Source organism: Festucalex cinctus, chromosome 9, assembly GCF_051991245.1.
Source record: "Festucalex cinctus isolate MCC-2025b chromosome 9, RoL_Fcin_1.0, whole genome shotgun sequence".
NCBI classification, from domain to species: domain Eukaryota; kingdom Metazoa; phylum Chordata; class Actinopteri; order Syngnathiformes; family Syngnathidae; genus Festucalex; species Festucalex cinctus.
This window is the reverse complement of record NC_135419.1, coordinates 4,031,964-4,051,577: the sequence shown is the minus strand read 5'-3', so window position 1 is coordinate 4,051,577 and position 19,614 is coordinate 4,031,964. Positions and strand designations below refer to the sequence as shown.

The 19,614-nt window shown below is 38.5% G+C and overlaps 2 protein-coding genes across 7 annotated transcripts in view; both read left to right on the top strand.

Moving 5' to 3' along the window:
- ablim3 (actin binding LIM protein family, member 3) overlaps positions 1-12,847 on the top strand; it is a 54,223-nt gene extending 41,376 nt beyond the window's left edge. For 2 of the 5 annotated variants that reach the window (XM_077532059.1, XM_077532056.1), the window contains 12 exons: positions 93-219; positions 1,331-1,426; positions 2,815-2,865; positions 6,866-6,982; positions 7,076-7,140; positions 7,308-7,476; positions 10,405-10,434; positions 10,711-10,766; positions 10,940-11,006; positions 11,079-11,089; positions 11,169-11,249; positions 11,955-12,847. In XM_077532059.1, coding sequence (XP_077388185.1) covers positions 93-219; positions 1,331-1,426; positions 2,815-2,865; positions 6,866-6,982; positions 7,076-7,140; positions 7,308-7,476; positions 10,405-10,434; positions 10,711-10,766; positions 10,940-11,006; positions 11,079-11,089; positions 11,169-11,249; positions 11,955-12,068 — 984 coding nt within the window. In that variant the 3' untranslated portion in view covers positions 12,069-12,847. Of the gene's footprint in view, positions 1-92; positions 220-1,330; positions 1,427-2,814; positions 2,866-6,847; positions 6,983-7,075; positions 7,141-7,307; positions 7,477-10,404; positions 10,435-10,710; positions 10,767-10,939; positions 11,007-11,078; positions 11,090-11,168; positions 11,250-11,954 lie in introns of all 5 variants that reach the window. The other 3 variants (XM_077532058.1, XM_077532055.1, XM_077532057.1) reach the window with 2 other exon arrangements.
- Positions 12,848-13,519: 672 nt separating this feature from the next.
- afap1l1a (actin filament associated protein 1-like 1a) overlaps positions 13,520-19,614 on the top strand; it is a 32,253-nt gene continuing 26,158 nt past the window's right edge. For both annotated transcript variants that reach the window (XM_077531751.1, XM_077531748.1), the window contains exon 1: positions 13,520-13,675. In XM_077531751.1, the coding sequence (XP_077387877.1) occupies positions 13,630-13,675 (46 nt within the window). In that variant the 5' untranslated portion in view covers positions 13,520-13,629. The remainder of the gene's footprint in view (positions 13,676-19,614) is intronic.

The following is a 19,614-nucleotide window of genomic DNA, read 5'->3' as shown; positions in this document are numbered from 1 at the left end:
GTTACAAGGAAGTGCACTTTAAGATCACTTGAAGCAACCGCTGTGTTTTCATTTTGTCATCATGTTCCCTTTTCCACTCGGCACGTGTCAAGGACTACGACTGTCTGGACATGAAGCAGCGGCGATGCTCCAGTCCAGGTTACATTGACTCGCCAACCTACAATCGTCAAGGGATGTCACCCATCATGCCTCGCTCTCCGCAGCACTTTGGTTACCCCGGTGAGCATTTCAAAATGGATAGTCAAGTCAGTTTGAATGCAAACGGCGTCATGTTTTTATACAAACAGAAATATTTGAATATTAACAGTGGCATTCACATTTTTCAGTGGATTTGATGAAGACCCTTAATGCCTCTGACATGGCTATGATGTCATTGCATTTTTCCACTATAATCAGTTTATTTAAAGTGCAAAATCACCATGCAACATGGTCCCAATACAGTTTGCAATAAAAATCACGCACACTTAAAGCACTTACATGGTCACTTTGAATACATTATTAAGACATGGTTAAGTCCTCAATTCATTTTTATTTTAATTATTTGTATTTTTTTACATTTTTGAGGGAATTTTAGCATTCGTGTACAATTGTAAGTAGAATTAAACCTTGATGACATGATCTGTACTCAGGATGGATGGATCTTTATTGGCATTGCATATGCACAAGTACATTAACAGTCACAACAAGTCTTGGAAACATGAAAAAGAATCACCAACAGAAGGTGACAGGATGGAAAGACCCCACTTTTTAGTGCACAGAGATCTTTGATGAGAAGGGAAGACACTAGGGAAGGAGGGAAGAAAAAAGAAGAGCATAGTGTGAGCCTGGAAAAAAAAAATCTTGATCATACAGCACCTTATACAACTTTAGCTATCATACTGTATAAATGTATACAGAGGGTCACTGCAGTAATATTAAAAAAGTAAAAAAAAAAATATAAACAATAAAATGCATTCACATCACGCCTCTTTTCTTTATTTCTCAATCTTGGAATACCTTTTGTTGTTGCACAGAAAAGCCAAAATAAGTCGAAAAACAAAAGCTAAATGTGAATTTAATTCTTTGAAGCTGACATCTAATGCAAACATGTTACATGATGATTGAATACTTGTGCAAATTGAGATGTATTTTTCTAGTTTTCAAAAACGATTGTATATATAATTACATTAATTATTATTATTTATTTAATTTTTTTTAGTGTGTATTTATACGATGCTTTGTTCAACTTTTGAGACCGCTGATCAGGATCGGCTGCTCTCTTTTGACCATTTTACGACCAAGAACTAGACAATATAAATATTCAACTTTGTGTTGCTGTGATTGATTGTAGGATCTGAGAGTGGCAGGAGCTCACCATACTACAGCCAAGAGGGACGGTCCACCACACCGACCCTCATCCAGCCCCCAAAACATTTTCATGTACCAGGTAGGACTGCTCGCCACTAGGGGTGCAGCAATTAACCGTTTTTTTTACGATTAACCGTGGTTTTGAAACGTCAGGATTATCTCACCTCGGCCGTTCAACAACACCGGTTATTTACGCTCACAACAGCTGTTCTGTTTCCACACGGTCCATTTAGCGCACATTTAACAACACAGAGCTCAGCTTTGAAAACGTGGGGAGAGGTTGTTTTTTTTTGTTTGTTTTTTTTACGCGCGGGGAGAGTTGCGTACCCGAGAGCTGGGTTCCGACACCGGGTTGGGTCCCGCCAGCCCCAATTCCACAACCACGCACTGGATGGGCCATAGGCAGCATTTGGCTGCAAAATGCCTACTTGGGTAGCGCGGTAAACTGCACAATTCGCCAGTTTAAAGGCTGTGGACGAACATTTCACTTGTAAGTATGAATGAAATGGTAAAAAATTGAAAGATGAAAGAAAAATATTTTTTTTTTTAAGATGAAAGAATATGAGGGTACATACCGTCCACTTGTTATACATAGTGCCCGTGCCCTATTTTCAGAGCATGTGTCTATGTATAATCTGCTGTATTTGTTTTAAAAGGCAGCATTTTTTTTTTACATTTATTTTCAGTTATTTAAAAATGTTGTTAAAAATCTACATTTCCAAGAATACTGATGTGATTTTTTTTTTTCTTTTTTTTTTTTCTTTCCGATAACCATAAAATGGAGTTTATTTTTCTCATACCGGGTGTTCCAAAATGGTTGACCCCATCTCGGAAACTACTTGATGGATCTCAATGAAAATAAATACACTTCTTGTTGAAGGTCATAAGTTTTATTGGTTAAATTAAAAAAAAAAAGAAAATTTGAGAAGAAGGCACGCTGTACTGTCTTCGGTGACTGAGTCCGAGCATACTGAAACACGCAAATTTTCTTTTGAAGTGAACGGCATTTCTTAACCTGAAAATATAGAAATCCCAAATGTTACACACAAAAACTTGAAACGTTTCGACACAAGCTGTGAAAATTTGAGGTCATTCCAACGAAAATCGTCAAAATTATTGTCCTACGAAATGGGGTCAAAACATTTTGGAACACCCTGTACTATAATCGTATACCAAAATCTGAAACCGTCGCACTCCTCCTCCTCGCCACTTCATCTCACGATCCACTAATCACTCTTAAGGAACAACAACAGGTTCCTTCGGGAGTGACTAGAACAATATGTGACAAAGTCTCGTTCTTACATAAAACATAATCCCTTTTGGCCTCATACGGCATACTTGACCTTATTTTATCTTCCTTCACAACCTCTCTTCTTCTCCTCATCCCATTGTTCCAAAAACAACTCGAGCCTTTACCTCTTTTATACCACTGGGTTTCAATTTTCCATCTCCTCTTTCTCTCCTCAGCCACAGGGGAGCCCAACATCTACAGGAAGCCTCCCATCTATAAGAGAACGGGTACAGTGCAGTTAGCCCCGCCTTAGCCTGCCTGTCTTCCTGTCAGTGTAGTCATCCTGTGCTTTGACGACAATGTTTACTTATTACCGATCTATTGATGTCTTTCAACGACCAACGATGGATTAGAATTGACATTCTAGATTTTATTTCAACTACAGCAATCAAAGCAAAGCCTTGCTAGCAAGCACTAACAGCACTCGGCTTGCTCCATTTGTTAGTGCAAGCGAGATACAGGCTCAACCATCAACCTGTTTAATGTGTGGGAAACACACATCACATGCAATAACTGAAACTTATAACTGAAAATTCTAGGGTTTTCAAGATTTTCAAAATGAAAAGTTGAGATGCTAATTATAAATGCAAAGCTAATGCTAAATGCTGTCTTGGTTGAGAGTCCAACAGCGCTAAACAAGACAATGCGCTCACCATTATTCAACCTTTGAGAGCTGGCTGTGTCGTTTATCTCGCGCCGGTCCTGCATTGGAAACATGGCGCCAGCCAGCCACAAAAGCTCCATTTGCGATGGATCTGTCCACCAATGACCGCAGCAGTTGGACTACATTTCCCATGATTCTTAGACATGGGTGCAGGAAGTAGTGCTGGTTTCGCTATAACAATAACACACCTTCTATCAATGAGATGTGGATGCGAATGAGAACACAAATGTACATTTGGAAGTAAATAGGAAATAATGAGTTTATTGTATGAATTGCTATGACAACCGTATGATTGACATGCACTTGGCAAAAAAGGAGACGCTGGGATGGGACAAAAAAATCGGGTTGGATAAATCTGCCGGGACTCAAAAAAGGGGACTTTCATGGTGAAACAGGACGTCTGGTCACCCCCATTTCGTCAGTGTAGAGATTATTATGATTCTGCTAGAACTATATTGGGCAGAAATCCACTGGCAGCTGCTGTATTAGATAATACATTCTAATACTTGGTCTTCTAAAAGAAAGCTTCTGTTTCCTTTTTTGCAAGTTATACTTGAAAAATGTGCTAGAAGTAGTTATTAGCACTGTATTTTAGCAAGTGTCCTTGGTTTTAGTTATGTGTTGTGCATGTTGGCTTTTGTTTTCACTTCGTGAATTGCATCAACCTGTGTAGCAACACATCCATGAAAATGATGCTAATTACATCACAGGCTGTAATCTGTCCTTGCACAAACCACAATTTTCAAATCAATGAAGTGTGTCACCTAACAAAGTAAATGTGGAAAAAGTGATGTGAGACCAAATCCTTAAGAGTTGCATGACTGTGGATTACAGGCCCGTTATGTACTGTTTAATGAACATGTTTGTTTGATTTCATCTTATATTTAGTCACATTTCTGCGGGCTAGAGCCACATATAGCCTACGGAAATATCTTTTGGCTTTATTCACTATATGCGTGGTAAAGTGTCACATCTCCCACAGGGGTGCTGCAATAACATTTCCCTTTTCTTTTCACCTCTTTTTTTCCCTTGCATTCAATCATATTTTTTTCACCCTCCCTCCACATCCTGCTCCATTTAACCCGGTGACCTTGCCACTGTAAGTAATCTCCCTCGTACTTGCTGTTCCACTCAGTCGGTCGGCGGATTATATTCATGTCTGTGTCTCTCTTCTTGTTTTGGGAACTCCATGTCAGCACTGTACAGCCTACACAACTTTTGCCGTGAACGTACTTGTGTACTTGTGTATGTGGCGTCAGGCAAGTGGAACGTGTGTGTCCCGACGATGACAATGTCCGTCGCTGGTGTCATGCATTGTGTGGATTGGAATTCAATGCGTCATGGATCAGGGCCGGCATGGTTAATGGCTAAACGGAGGCGAGGAACGATCCATCTGACATTACGCTGCATGTCAACCCCATTGACTTCCATTGACCGTGCTTTTGTGCAGAGTGGCATCAATGTGATTGCCTCACATTCATGAAACGACTGACCTGCCTCAGGCTGGGCCATTACGGGACTCTGGTTAAAAGAGCTTATTTTCTTGCTGTTGGCTCAAACATTGATCTCCTCAAAAATAATGATGCAGGAAAGCGAATGTGGCTGTGAAGGAGAAATGAACTCTTGGTGAACATTTTGGTGATGTTCATCAACTATTTTCCTTCCAAGTAAAAAGTCTGTGTTAAGGAACTTTCTGAAATACACATAGAAAGCCTAATCAAGTAAATTCTATTCTAAGGGGCATATTCATGAAAGGTTTGTGTCGCCTTTACACCGCGCTAACCAGTAAAAATAGAGCAATCCGGGAGCGCCTACTTCACTAAACACGCGCAGATGGGGAAATCCGTCACTAAGTGCTCTGCCAACCAGAATGCGCCACGGTGCGCCGGTTTTATTTGCGCGTATGTAAATGAGGTAATTTGTATACATTTGATGCAAAATATGCCCGCCCCAAATGAGACTCATTGATATACAACGTCTAATTCACTAACGCCAGCGCAAATGGTCACACCGAGTTTGCGTGACGCAAATAAGGTTTTTGGAAAGCATGTATTAACCTGACGCAACCTCGATCATGACAGCAGTGCATGCCATTTGCAGCACAACATGATCACGCAGAGAGAGAGAGAGAGAGAGAGAGCGAGAAAGAGAGAGAGAGAGAGATTTTTCTATGTTGGTTTAGGACACATAACGTAACCCGGGCTGATCGGCAATGGCGGGGAGGCATTGTACGATCATTTTTACGTGCCAGATACATAGTGTACGCCCACGCCAACCTCTGAAAATATATTTTTTTAAAACGATCGCACCAATAATTTGTACTTTATGAATGGATGACGCCGTTGTCGTCCTCTCTGCTCTGTACAGCTTAATGGCGCTATAAACGCTTACTCTCGGTCCAACCTCGCTTTCTGATAATGTCATCTTTCTTGGCGCAAATCCATTGCCATGTGTGGTAAATCAGGTGCAAATTTGCTCCAAGCTGTCCGTTTTGTGGGCGTGTTTGCGCCGGTATATGATTAGAGCAATATCCTTAGTGAATAGGTGGGTAACTGGGCGCAGACTGCGGGTGCAGTTGTGGTGCAATATTTCGCGCTATTATCGCCCGCAGCGAATTCTTAGTGAATATACCCCTAAATCCATTATTTACCTAAACATTTCAATCGCCACATTGGAAGGTATAAAACTTACATTTAAAAGAAGCTTGGTTTGGATTTAAGCATTTCTGACTTTGTGACTTGATGCTTCAATGACTAGAATTGTGCCACTTGGAAGGAAAACAAATAATTTTTGGAGCAATGTTGCATAATGTAGCCTTAGATCCCAACGCAGCACTTTATTAAGAACTTTCTGTGCAACCCTGAGCTAAAGCAAAGCAATTGCTTGGTTTATTTTGTCAAGAACATGTAAACCTAAGCAGCATAATTCTTGACTCTTGACTGTCTCGTTAAAAAGGGTTTGATGCAACTTTTGGATGTGAGGTTGAGTCCTCATACGTTCACCATTTTAACTAGGACAGAGCTAAATTTATTTTTTGCGTGTTTCGCTGGTGCCTCCTGTCTTAATAAGGAGGCCGTCTACAGGTTCTGGCAATTCACTCCTCGGGCAAGAGTGAATGTGAGAACAGATAATGCTTTTGTCACTAATAGAGAACCCATTTTCCGCATGCTATATACACACGTACGTTTCAGATATTGTGAAGCTGAAAAGGGAATTTTCCGGTATGAATCAGAGGGTAATTAATTTTGTAGAAATCCTGTTCGTCTCAGCAAAAAACAAACAAACAAAAAAACACTGTGACATCTCTTTTCAGTCTGTTTTTATGGCTGCACCGCCAACAGACCCAGCAGGTATTTGAATATTTAAAGCAGCAAAAGCAGAGAAGTAAGCAAATTCCGCATGACTAATTTGGGCTGGGCAAGCTCACTAATTCAGAGTGACTGCTATTTAAACATTTGACAGACCAGAATGTCGGGTTTGATTGCTCTACGATCAGTTACATTTGTTTTGTTTTTTTGTCTGCTTTTCCTTTCGCCCCCCCACAGACAATCATTTGAACGCAGCAACCAAAAGTAGGACCAGCGAGGATATTCTGAGATCCTCCCGACTGTCCACCTACTCCCCCGAGCCGTACACCCAGTCGGAGTGTGACTACTACCCATACGGCAGCTCCCCCAGGGGTACTCTCGCCAACTGCACCCAAGTATATCCGAGTATACTTGAGTTCATTTTTCACTCATAAGGGAACGTCTTTTATCTGTATTGCCGCTCAGCATATCGGGTACCAAGGAGACGCTTCTCGACAGGCGGCGATGAAGAGAGTTGGAGTCTTCAAAGAGTAAGCGCTTCATTATTCGCTTCAACATAGTGTCAGAAACGCCATAAATAATGCATATGTTAGGGTACAGTACCTAAACTGTGCTCCCTGTTTGTTCCTCTCACACTCCTTCCAAATGTCTTCAATTTTTCATCCTTTTTTTTTTTTTGACTGCACCTCTGTCGCAGATTGGGAGTGGCATCGGGAGGATGATCCTCAAAGAGGAGATGAAAGCCAGATCTGGTTCCTATGACAACGACCCCTGGGGCAGTGCAAGGAATTCTCGTAGTGGGAGCAAGGAAACCCTCAACACTACAGGCTACAGCTCCACGGCGTACAACAACACTATAAATGGATGTAAGAAAGCGCTCCCATCCCTTTTATGTCGCAAAAACGTTTCAGAATGTACCGGTACCAAGTGTGCGTCTTATACCACCTCTCGCTTTGCTGGAGAAAACTAGGTAACAGGAGGACAGATAAGGATGTAACGATATATAAATGTCACAATACGATCAATATAATATGAACCACACGATCCAGTAATTGTCGTGATATTGCAGGGATGTTGGCTATATGATAAAAGCTCATGATACTGTATAAAAACATATTGTAAAAAATAAAATGAAAAAAAATCATATTGGGGGGAGAAAAGCACAATATTGTCTTTTTTTTCTTTTAAGAAAAATACTTTTTTGGTGGGTTTTTTTTCGAAAAAGACAATATTTTTTCTTAACTCATTCACTGCCAATGACGACTATAGACGTCAAAAATCCAAGCAAACAGCCAGTGCAAATTTTGACAAGAAATTTGAATTTAGTTTTAGTTATTCATTGTTTTCATTCATAGTTATTAATCATTGTTGTTCTGAATAATAACGATGACAACAATTTCATTGCTAAGTGCTACCATTGTGCGTAGGATGGATTCCTGTTACCCAACAACACGGGCGTTGACGTTCTTGTGATCGGTCTTGGTCTTACTGAGACCACATACTGGGTCTAGGCCTCCAAAAGCCAATTTTAGTCGACTAAAATTGCTCTTTATTTTTGACTAAAATTGGATTAAAACTAAAATACAATCAGGTGACTGAGTTATGACTACGGCTTTAATTAAATTTATCAGAAGACTATAACTAAAACTGAATTAAAATGTATTTATTTTTTAATTAAAATTTTAATTTTTAATTTTCTTTTTTTTTTCTTTTTTTTGGGGGGGGGGCAAAATTAACACTGACTGTTTGCTTGCATTTTTGACGTCTATAGTTGTCATTGGCAGTGAATGAGTTCAAAGGAAAAATATTGTCTTTTTCTACATACATGAGCTCCTATTGGCTCAGCGGTGGAAAGTATCATGGTCTACTGTAGTCTTTGACTGAAGCGGGCAAAAGGTTTTTGGATGGAAATGTTGACAAATATTTGCTGGTATGACTGATTTATGAGAGTGATAACCGCCACAATGACGAAAGCATTCCCAATTAAAATTCAACTGTACTAATAAACTTAACCACTAGAGGGTGCTACAACTGCACAAATGGATGACAATGGAGTAGAAGCTCTGCTTTTTAACAGATTTGCTGCTTTTAAAATCGTGCCATGACTACAATATTCTCTCTCTCTCTCTCTCTCTCTCTCTCTCAGTCAACATGACATCAACATCGCTCTCTCTTTTTTTTTTTTTTTTTTTCCATTTACTATGAGCAGGTTACTGTGGGGGTGGGCGAGGTTTATTGTAGGGATGAGTGAGGACTGACTTGATGCCAATTATTTATTTCAAGGTTTCGGCACTGGTGCGACATCAACCCATACCCGTGTCAGCCGCCCTCTTGTGGCTGTTTTACGATCATGAACTAGAAATTTGGAGAATAGAAAAAAAAAAAAAATCATTAATTTCAACCAATTTTAAGGAAAAATGCTATCTTGGGATATATGGGTCTTTCTTTAAAAGTATCTGTCATTGTTTTTTTTGTTTTTTTTTTCGTTTTTTTGGGGGGGAAATTGTATTCATCAAAGTACTGGTGGTATTAGTACCTGGTATCAGTATTGGTGACTACTGAAGAGTTGAGTACTCATACTAGTATCTAGGGCTGCTTGATTGTAGGAAAAATAATAATCACAATTATTCAAACAACAATTTTTTTTTGGTGCAAAACAAGAAAATGTTTACACATTTAAAATATTACAACCAGTTAAAAAAAATAGAAACCTTTCGGATCAAGCATTTATTTATTTATTTATTTATTTATTTATTTATTTATTTATTTATTTATCTATCTATTTTGACAAAAACACTGTGCAGTAGGACAATTTTTTTGGTACAAAACAAGAAAATGTTTTAACGTAAAAAACAAATAAAACATATTAAGACAAAAAAAAAAAACAATCTTTGAAACGCTATAATTATGCAAGTTCCTTTTGGATGAAACAAAATGTATTCAATTAGTTATTTTAAAATTTAAATAAAATGTATACATTTAAGCGACTCAAAAATTAGTATTGATCATCTTTTTTTTTTTTTTTTACGATTTTGCTGATTTTGCTATTGCGGAGTGTAATAATTGAAATTCAATTAATTGCACAGCCCCACTAGTATCTTTCTCATCTTTAGAACTATATGTGACCACAGCGACCACCAGGTGTTCATGAGTGCCAGATGTGCCGAATCCCCCCCCAGCATCATTGTGCATGCAGCACGTTGAGGCTGTTATTTTAGCCCCTGACATTCACACTAGCTCGTCTTCATCCGCTTCCCGTTTTTTTCAAGGGCTTGCATGCACCATCACTTTCGTCATCTCCCTCTTTGCTTGCTTTGCATGCTACGTCCAACCTGACTTCTCGCCTTCCTCCGACTTCTTCCTCACCCCAGACGTGCTTCTCTAACATGTTCATTCTTCATCATCGCCCCCGTATATGCAATGCAATGCGTGTGTGTATGAAAGTCACTCGCTCTCCTGAGCACAGCTGGTGTCCCATATCCTGGTTTATTTATGAGCAGTAAGATCTCTCATTAAAGCTCTTTCTCAAACGGTAGGCGACGCAAGTCAACAGCACTCTGTTGGTCCTCGCTCGAAGGCAACAAAGACATGAAACCATATTGAGCAATTAAAACGTCTGTGTTTGATTCCTCTCCTTAACTGGGACTTTTTCCCTTCCATATTGTAGCTGTGATGCTGTGTGATCCTCCCACGCATTAATAAAAATAATAATAATCAGGCCAATTCATTTTTTTTTTTTAATTATTATTATTGCCAATTTCCTTTGAATGATCTTCTTTGTTTGCCTTTCACAGCTCCCCGATCCCAATACAGCACTGATAGCGGTGAGTAATTATTTCAATTACTTACATGCCAGCAAGTTTTACGTTCATTTGAATAGAGATTGTTTTAGTTTTACTGTGTAGAATTTGATACTTGTAGAAATGTTGGGATTTCAGCTCACACAGTTACTGTAGTGCTACTAGCATCAAATGTTTATTAGTAGTGACCGCCATCTTGTGGCGATAGTTTGTCATTTGTCAAATCTGTAAAAAAAAAAAAAAAAATGTCATTGCACTACATTAATTCTAAGTAAACGTCTTTGCACGTTTCTATTTTAGATTTTGTGTGCAAGTCTGCCTCACTGCCGGGTTATGGACGCAATGGCATACAACGGGTGAGCTGCCAGTCAGACAAAACAATTTCCCGAGAAGATGCCATTTTTGTGACTTGTATGTTGTACAGGGCCTTGAAAAAGTATCCACACCCTTTTGTGACTTTCTAATAACGAGAGTGTATATTGTTGTTTATACTTCAACTGGATTGTATTTGACTTTTAATCCCCTGCAGCCTCAGAGTGCTGACTGCTACCACTACCAGTACGACACGAGCAATGAAGTCAACTGGGGAAGCAGAGGTAGGTGGAAATATATTTCAACCTTGTTAATATTTGAATCAATGATTCAACTGTCTTTTATTTGAATTACAGCGGAATACAAGGTGAGAGTTTTGCACTTTATTCAATTTTATGTTTGAAATAATCCAATTGTTAAGAAGGACCATGTGAATTTCCTTGCAGATTTACCCCTACGAGGCGCTCATTGTCACCACCAGAGGGAGGAACAGGCTTCCCAAAGATGTGGAGAGAGCCAGACTCGAGGTAAATTGTTCTATTATTTGTGTAAAACGGATTCATAATTAAGGTATGGGACAAAAGATTCGGACGATTTCATAAGCATGGGCAAGAATATCACAGTATTAAAATCAGAACTCTAAAATAACCTTTTTTCTTTTTTTTTTTTTTTAATAATAATAAAAATAAATACACTTTTTTAAAATTCAAAAAAATAACAATTAAATTTATAAAAACATTTAAAATATGTATATATTTGGTACATTAGGAAATATGTTCCATCTTAAGTATCAATAAGTTTATATTATAAATAAATGTGAACCATCTTCTGTTTGAACCATTCTTAGTAAGTTACAGTGTCCCATCACCGGTGAGCTATTTTTAGAACAGGCCCATGCCTATTCATGTTGTCCTTTGGGCTAACTAGTACCATTTTTTTTTTTTTTTTTTTTTTTTTTTAGGATTTTTTTTTTTTTTTTCATGCTTAGACATCCCCTCAAAAAAAAGAAAATTGCTCATTACCAGTGACAGCCAGTATTAGTGGTTACTGAAACTTTATATATAAGTTGAATGTGACTGTAAGTTCCATTTCCAGCTCGAGTCAGAATCATTCAAATTTAGGATTTCACTGTTCTTTGTTTAAAAAAAATAAAAAAAATAAAAAAGAAAGAAAGAAAATGAAGAAATGAAATAGGTGATACATGTTAAAGAGATTTTCCGTCTTTCTCCCAGCGTCACCTGTCCCCAGAAGAGTTTGTCCAAGTGTTCGGCATGACCATGGAGGATTTCGACAGGTTGGCTTTATGGAAGAGGAACGAGCTAAAGAAACAGGCCCGACTCTTTTAAAAGCACGCGGGCGTCCGTTTCAAATACTGCCACACAACTCGAGAGAAAGTGATGAACTACGTGGAGATTTCCGCACCGTTTCACTGCCATGGCTGAGAACCTGTTCTATAAGATCTCCTCAAGCAAGCAACCAAATTGTGGGCACACCGGCACAGACTTGTGTGATTCCAAGACGTGCATTCACAGGAAGTTGTGTTCACGTGCTGAAAGCAATACAGACTTGGAAGTGTCGATGCCATGTTGTGCTTTTTCTTTATTGGGAAGGACTGTACAATACGAAAAAAAAAAAAAAAAAAAAGCTGCCCAACTTTGACACATGAGGAGAATTTTGGCTTTGCCTTATTTGTTATGCTTTCTACATATATTTTATGAGTGTGCAGCACCAGCAATCTGAATAAGTAGAATGTAGTCGAAGTATAACATTTTTGTCACTTTATTAGTGCGAATGATACATGATGATAACGGATGAGAGCTAGGATATGTTTGCTCTGTTTTTTGTTTTTGTTTTTGTTTTTTTGCATTGTCATCACTTCTTCCCCCTGTTTTTGCACTCTTGCTCAAAATACTGTGTTCCTTTACGCTAATAATAAGAAACAACAAGCAATGGAAAGTACTTCTAAACTTGTTTGATTTAAAAATGTGAAAAAAAACAAAGTTGCAAATACAGATTTGCAGTCCACGTCGATGTAATGGTTACACTATTCAAAACAAATGGCAATTTGAGAATGTGCAATTTGCAATACACTTCACTGATGACAGAAGACAAGCCACAGACACGATATTAATTTTCCGTTTGTTTTCTAGTTCATTGCAATAGAGCGTTGCAGTCATCCAAAACAAAATCCAAAATGATTATCCAATAATTTTGTAGCTACACAGGGGTTATGATAAGTAATAATAATAAATAAAAAAACGGCAAGTAATTTCCCATGTTGCTTCATATCCATGGTTGTTGACGTTTTTCCTTTGACTGCTGTTATTTTGGATTTTCCAACCATCAGTTATTCAAACTGCTTATCATGAATAGGGTTGATCAATAGAATGAAACGCAAATTCCTTGCCTCTTTCTTTCTGTATCATGGATTTTGACACAAATACAAACTGTATACATAATGCCAATGAACATCTCAAACTGAGTAACATTTTATGTATGCGTTTAACATTTTTGTTTTGAGTTAAATAATTGGTTAATTAAGTACGATTGCATTAATTGATAAGATAATGAAATTTCAAAATAAGCAATTCCATTACACATGTATAAAAAAAATAAGAAATAAATCTTCACCTCATCTAAGAATGACTGTGTCCATAAAAAAAATAAAAACAAATGTAATGTTGAATAATATTGACTAGCAACAATCAACAATCTTTTGGCTAATATTCAGACTATAATCCACAAGTGTTTTACATTTAAGAAGAGAAACCTAAGAGAAACTTGACAGGTGCTAGGACCGACGGGGAGCAGAAAGCGGCCTGCCTGAAAGTTCCTGCAGACAAGCGGTTGCTGCTACGAAATAGTAAATGGAGCGTCTTTATTTCTGAAAGTGCATCAGCTCTTTACATGGACGGCACCATCGCCCGCTGGATGACTTCAAACGGCACCAAATGTGAGTTTAAAGTATTATTATTATTTTAAGTTTCCTAACGTGCTCTCTATGTCAACTTATCAAGTGGGCGTGTGCGGCTGAGCGATAACAGCAGACAACATGCAGCTCTTGGTTGGCTCATGTTGAGTCAAGTGAAATGTGATGAGATTGATATTACATCTCCACCAACAGTTTATTCTTTACACACCAAAAAAGAAAAAAGAAACTATGTGGTGGAGGTGGTTAGTGTTGGAACAGGCAACAAAATGTGTAGCCGGCTCATATGTGTTTTCTGGGACGAGCGCAATTGCCCCCTTGCACTGCAAAATATTGTTACTGGATCAGAGTGGCCCACCCACCCCTTCTATGTGGCCTTTGGCCTGAGGTGAGGTGCATCATTCTTTGCATTTTACAATTGACGCTGAGGGTGTTGTTGTTGGAGGGGGGGTTGTTAACAATCCCGCCAAATGTCAATGTTTAATTTAAAAAAAAAAAAATGTTGGCGAGTGCACTCCATTTACCATTTAATATTTTGATCAAATTGGATTTTTCATATGTTGGACTATGAACGATTTTCGGGAAAAATGAAATAAGTAACTGATTCGAATTTATTCTTGGCTAATGCTAATCGTGAACCGTTTAGCATAGGCTAATTTTCTTAGCGTTTGTGGCATATGTGTACAGGGGATAAGGAAGAATGAGCATCGTTATCCACTAAATTCAACTCACGTTCAAAGTTTAACCTTAGTGGACAAATAAGGACCGGGGGGGAATTAATCGATTAATCACAAACTGTTTAGCATAGGCTAATTTTCTTGGCGTTTGTGGCATATGTGTACAGGGGATAAGGAACAATGAGCATTCATATCCACTAAATTCAACTCACTTTCAAAGTTTAACCTTATTGGACAAATAAGGACGGGGGGGATTAATCGATTAATCGATAATGCTAATCGCGAACCGTTGAGCATAGGCTAATTTTCTTACCGTTTGGAGCATACGTGTACAGGTAATAAGGAACAATGAGCATTCATATCCACTAAATTTCACTCACGTTCAAAGTTTAACCTTAGTGGACAAATAAGGAGGGGGGATTAATCGATTAATCGCTAGGAGCCTCGATTTAAAAAAAAAAAAAAAAAGTTAGTGACACGCAGCACCAGCTGGCTGTCATGTTGGACTTGAGTTCTCCCTTGCTTTTTTTTTCAACAACGAGGCACTCTAGAGCAACCACGCCAGCCCAAAGTCAGGCTGGCTGTCAAGTCCGAATTTTTCCCCCACCTTCTTGGTCTTTTGGCTTTCTCCGTATTGCGTGCACTCATAGCAGACAACGAGGCGCTTTAAAGCATCTACGCCAGTACTACGTAGTTGTCAGTCTTATCTTCAGACATGTGTAATGTATTTACAAACAAAATACTTTTCTTTAATGATCAAAATTTGCTATATGAAAAATGACACTTGATAAGGTAGACATTGAACCAAAGACATCTGGAGTGTCTTTGTCATAAAGTGTTGGTTGGTTCCTGCGCTCGTATGGATGCACTCTGTGAGAAGTGGAGCATCAGGTGGGTGAGAAAGAAGAAAGAGGAGCGGCTGTCCCTATAGAGAAACGCTGCGTTGGTGAGATGTGTGTTTTGTAGCTCAGCAGCCATGATGAATCAAGGCCATTGTCAAGCTGCATGGGAGCATATGGAAGAAATTGTGCACAAAAATCCACTGTGAGGGATAATTCTGCATGAATGTAATATGCTGCGGCTGTAAACATAACGAATTCCCGTTCCCTCTATGCAAATGAGCATTTTGCTGCCTGGAAATGATTGACAGGTCATTATTGGTGACACAAAACTGTGTGCGCAGTATGTTAGCAGCGTGATTATGAAACCTGCTGTCGTCACCATGTCGCAAGTTTGTGAATCCATTATGCATGCATGCATTCAGGAAATGCTACTGCATATTTTAGTTCAATAGGGAGTGCGGACCACATTTTCACAAAACAACATGATTGCGTTTGTCGCAAAATTCAACATGGTGATTGTTCTGAGTCTGATTTTTGCAGCAGAGGCAACAATAGAACGTCATCCTGTGATTCATATGAATGTCAACTTTTCCTTCATTGTGACCTTTTTTGCATCACTTCCTGGTGTGCATAATAAAGCATGGTGCAATCTGGTCATGTGCCAAACAACATATTTTCTGTCATCAGCAAATACAGTGGAACCTCAGATTTGTTGCTATTCCAGAACAATATTATGTTCTAAAAAGTGGAACCTACCAAAAGAAAGATTAGAGTCTCTTCTTTCATCCGGATTTTTTTTTCTATCTGTTTCCATTTTGCAGCAATTAGCATTCGAATATGGCTAAGTTTCATAATTACTCACAAATCTGCTTAGAGTTGTGGGGAAACAGCTTGTTTTCATTATGGCCCTGTTTAATCTATTATGCTCTGCTGCCACCTGCTGTCCGTTTTTGTAATTACTACCATTTTTTTCACCCTTTCTCTGCAATTGAGAGGCTGCATCAAAGCCTTCTGTATGCTCTAGCCTAAAAAACATATAAATACGTCTTTGGGACACTTAATACATTTGAAGTAGAACATATTTATACGTTTTTGGGAGCAAATAACTGTGTGTAAACAGTAAGTTAACCACTGTCTAATAAAACTTCAACTTAACAGGAAAAAAAAAAAAACTACATACATTATGATGAGACCAACAACAGTTTGCTTCCATGCATAACATTTTTGAGTTTTGAACATTCATAACCTTACTTTTCATTTAAAACTAAACTACAATTTGTAAAAGTTTAATCTAGTTTCTATGTCAAGTAAATTAATTGTATGTGCATAAACAGAAATATTTACAGATCAGCTAATGGCAACTTTATCCATCCATCCATTTTCTAAACCCGCTTACTCCTCACAAGGGTTGCGAGGAGTGCTGGAGCCTATCCCAGCCATGGCAACTTCATAGCTTGATAAAATGATTCGAGTACGTAATTCACACAATATCACTCACATAAATTTCACGAGATTTGATGAGGTCTCGTGAATGTTGAACTTCACGAGCATTCCAAGTTCCACTTAGATACTGCTGATGTTTTCACGGTGTCGGGGGATTTCACACTGAATGTTATGCTAAGCTTGAGAAAGTCCAGCTACGATAACAACATCCAGGATATACTGAGAGGGACTCTCCGATCCATTTGATTGTATTTAGATGCGTAAAGTGCCGGGCGGTCGTTGCTTTACCTGCTTCCTGAACACCGGCTGTGTGCCCTTGAGCAAGGAACTGGATTCCCCCAGATGTGTTTTATTTGTCCCCTTTTTTTCTGCTTACATTTTTGGCTTACAGGATATCCTTCAAGGTACAATTATACCAAAGCACCCTGTAGAGCTAATTATTGAATTCTTGAAGTTACTTTTTCCATAGGCATAGAGCGACAGCCGTGTGTTTCAGAGCTGGTAAAGTAAAGTGTGTAACTTAACTGGCAATATTTGCTTTTTATGAACCACGGTGTGTGCACCTTTGAGCCAGCTTCCCCGATTGCCCTCATTGACTGACGTACGTGCACTGACTTCACGACACGCTCGGTGAATTACAGCGACATTTCACCCACAAGTACATGTGGAATTAAAAATACTGTTGTAAAACACTGCATACGATACAGTTGGTTGGGTTGCTAACTATCAAGCGATCGCTAGCTTGAAACACGTTAACGTATATGGTGTGTTTAAAAGCGAGTTGGTCACTCGGATGACTGGTTCCATGTAACAGGTAGATGATACATGTCTTACTCAACCTTTGTGCTTCATCTATAAAACTGGGAGAATCATAACAGGAGTAAAAACTGACGTGGCTCAATATGGAAATCGCCTGATATCGTGATACACTTTTCAGCCATTTTGCCCAGCCTTAGTATGTGTATATTAAGGGTGGCAAAATCAGTGCGTTAATTTTGAGTTAATTTAATGTTCCTTTAAGGCCACTGTTTTGTTTAATTAACACGCGATTAATTAATGACCGCCCCTTACTTGGAAAGCCCGTACTATGGGAATTCCAGTCGCAACGTAGCACACACGTCCACGACAAAATTTTGCCATAATGTCATAATAATGCATATATTTGTGGAGACTGTGGTCAAGTTGTATTTTACAATTTTAAAAATGTACAGAAATCTGCAATTTTCTTCATGTTAGATTAGCTAGCTGAAAAAAAAAAATGCACTGAGCTGTCACCAACATCTTAAAAGTCCAATTATGCCATCTCGTGGCAGAAAATTTGACCCCAACACAAGTTAATATCACACTCATTCTTTACAGTACAGTACATATTTTTAATTTGAACTGAATTTTATGAATTATTAAATTACTATATCGGTGACTAAATGATGCAACCATATTTCTATTAGTTTAACATTTTTTCCACTTTTATGTTAATAACAAGAGTATGAAAACTGCACATTTAGAACAGAACAGAACAGTATATATATATATATATATATATATATATATATATATATATATATATATATATATATATATATATATATATATATATATATATATATATATATAATCAGTATGTATTAGCCTTACCGTGTGCAATATCACTTATACTTTGACAATGTGGTGATTCCACTTGCATCTTTCTCAGTGAATACTTCAGTGTGAGGCAGACATAGCGTTGTGATGATCTCATAGGACTGTGCACTGAACAATACTGAGTGCACTGTAGGGTCTTTGTGTGGCAGCAGGCTGAGTCAAGCCCTCGGTGTCGTCTCAGACATGAATTAATCACACAGAAAAAGATGGAAAATTAGAATGGGAGAGTAACTTATACAGCCGTCCAAGTCATTGACCCTTGGCCTCCGACCGTCCCTTGACAGGCCAATGCTCATTTGTCTATTTCTAATATCTCTGTCATTTGCTGGGGCATCAAAAAAAAGCATTTGGAAAAATCTGGAAAGTCCCCAGCGAGTTCATTTCGAGTGCATTTGATGGTCATGTACGTCAGCTATTAACAATATAGATGTGACAGGACTTGGAGGAAGTAATGGATTCCAGGGGACATTCAGTGTGGAAGCGGATTTTGTGGAGGGAGCACACGGCCACTTAGCAAACAATGGGAAACATTGTTGCTGTGTTAAAGCATTACAAGTTTGAACAAAATGATTATTTGCTGTCTTCTGACACCTCAAATTGGGACAGTTCCAATGAATTAATTTTAATTCATCACCTTCCCTAGACTCAAAGCATAAAGACCTTCTATTAGTGTCCTTTTAGTGTGTTTTGTCTTGCCACTCACCTGTGACAATCATCCTAACATTTGACTTTGGCTAGCCTTATCCCAAACTCTTTTAATGAGCAAACATTCCTATCATATATCTGAAGCCCAGATTTGATCACTGCCGAGATAGCCGCTCACCATGAAGCCACATGTGCTCACTAAATGAGAACATCAAAGTTTCGGCGATGCCTCCAGAGGACACTTAATTCTTAAAACAGGTGTGTGCACGCACGCGGAAATCTTACTTCTTCTTCACAATGGAAACTAGGGAAGCACCAATACCACGTTTTTTTTAGCCTGAGTATGAGCACTGATTCGTGCTATGCTATTAAGTTCCACATAAATGTAGCACTTATACACACAAACAAGTATTGTTGAAAACCACAAACTAACCCTAACCCTTGAGTTTTATAGAATATATATACTTGTGAGTATTATAACATCTTTATATAAATGTTGTTGCACCATTTGTCTTAAAATATTTGTAATTTACAGCCCGTATCCCACTGAGGGATGAATGTTTGTGACGCTAGCGAAATGTTGATTTCACGTCAGTGTTCATTTAAGGTTGGAACGTTTCCTGAAAGTTATCTAAAAACAGTATTAATGAGTCTTCATGGTCTGGTTAAGACTGTTCAGAGAACGTTTAGAAAACGCTGCAACCTTGAACGGACT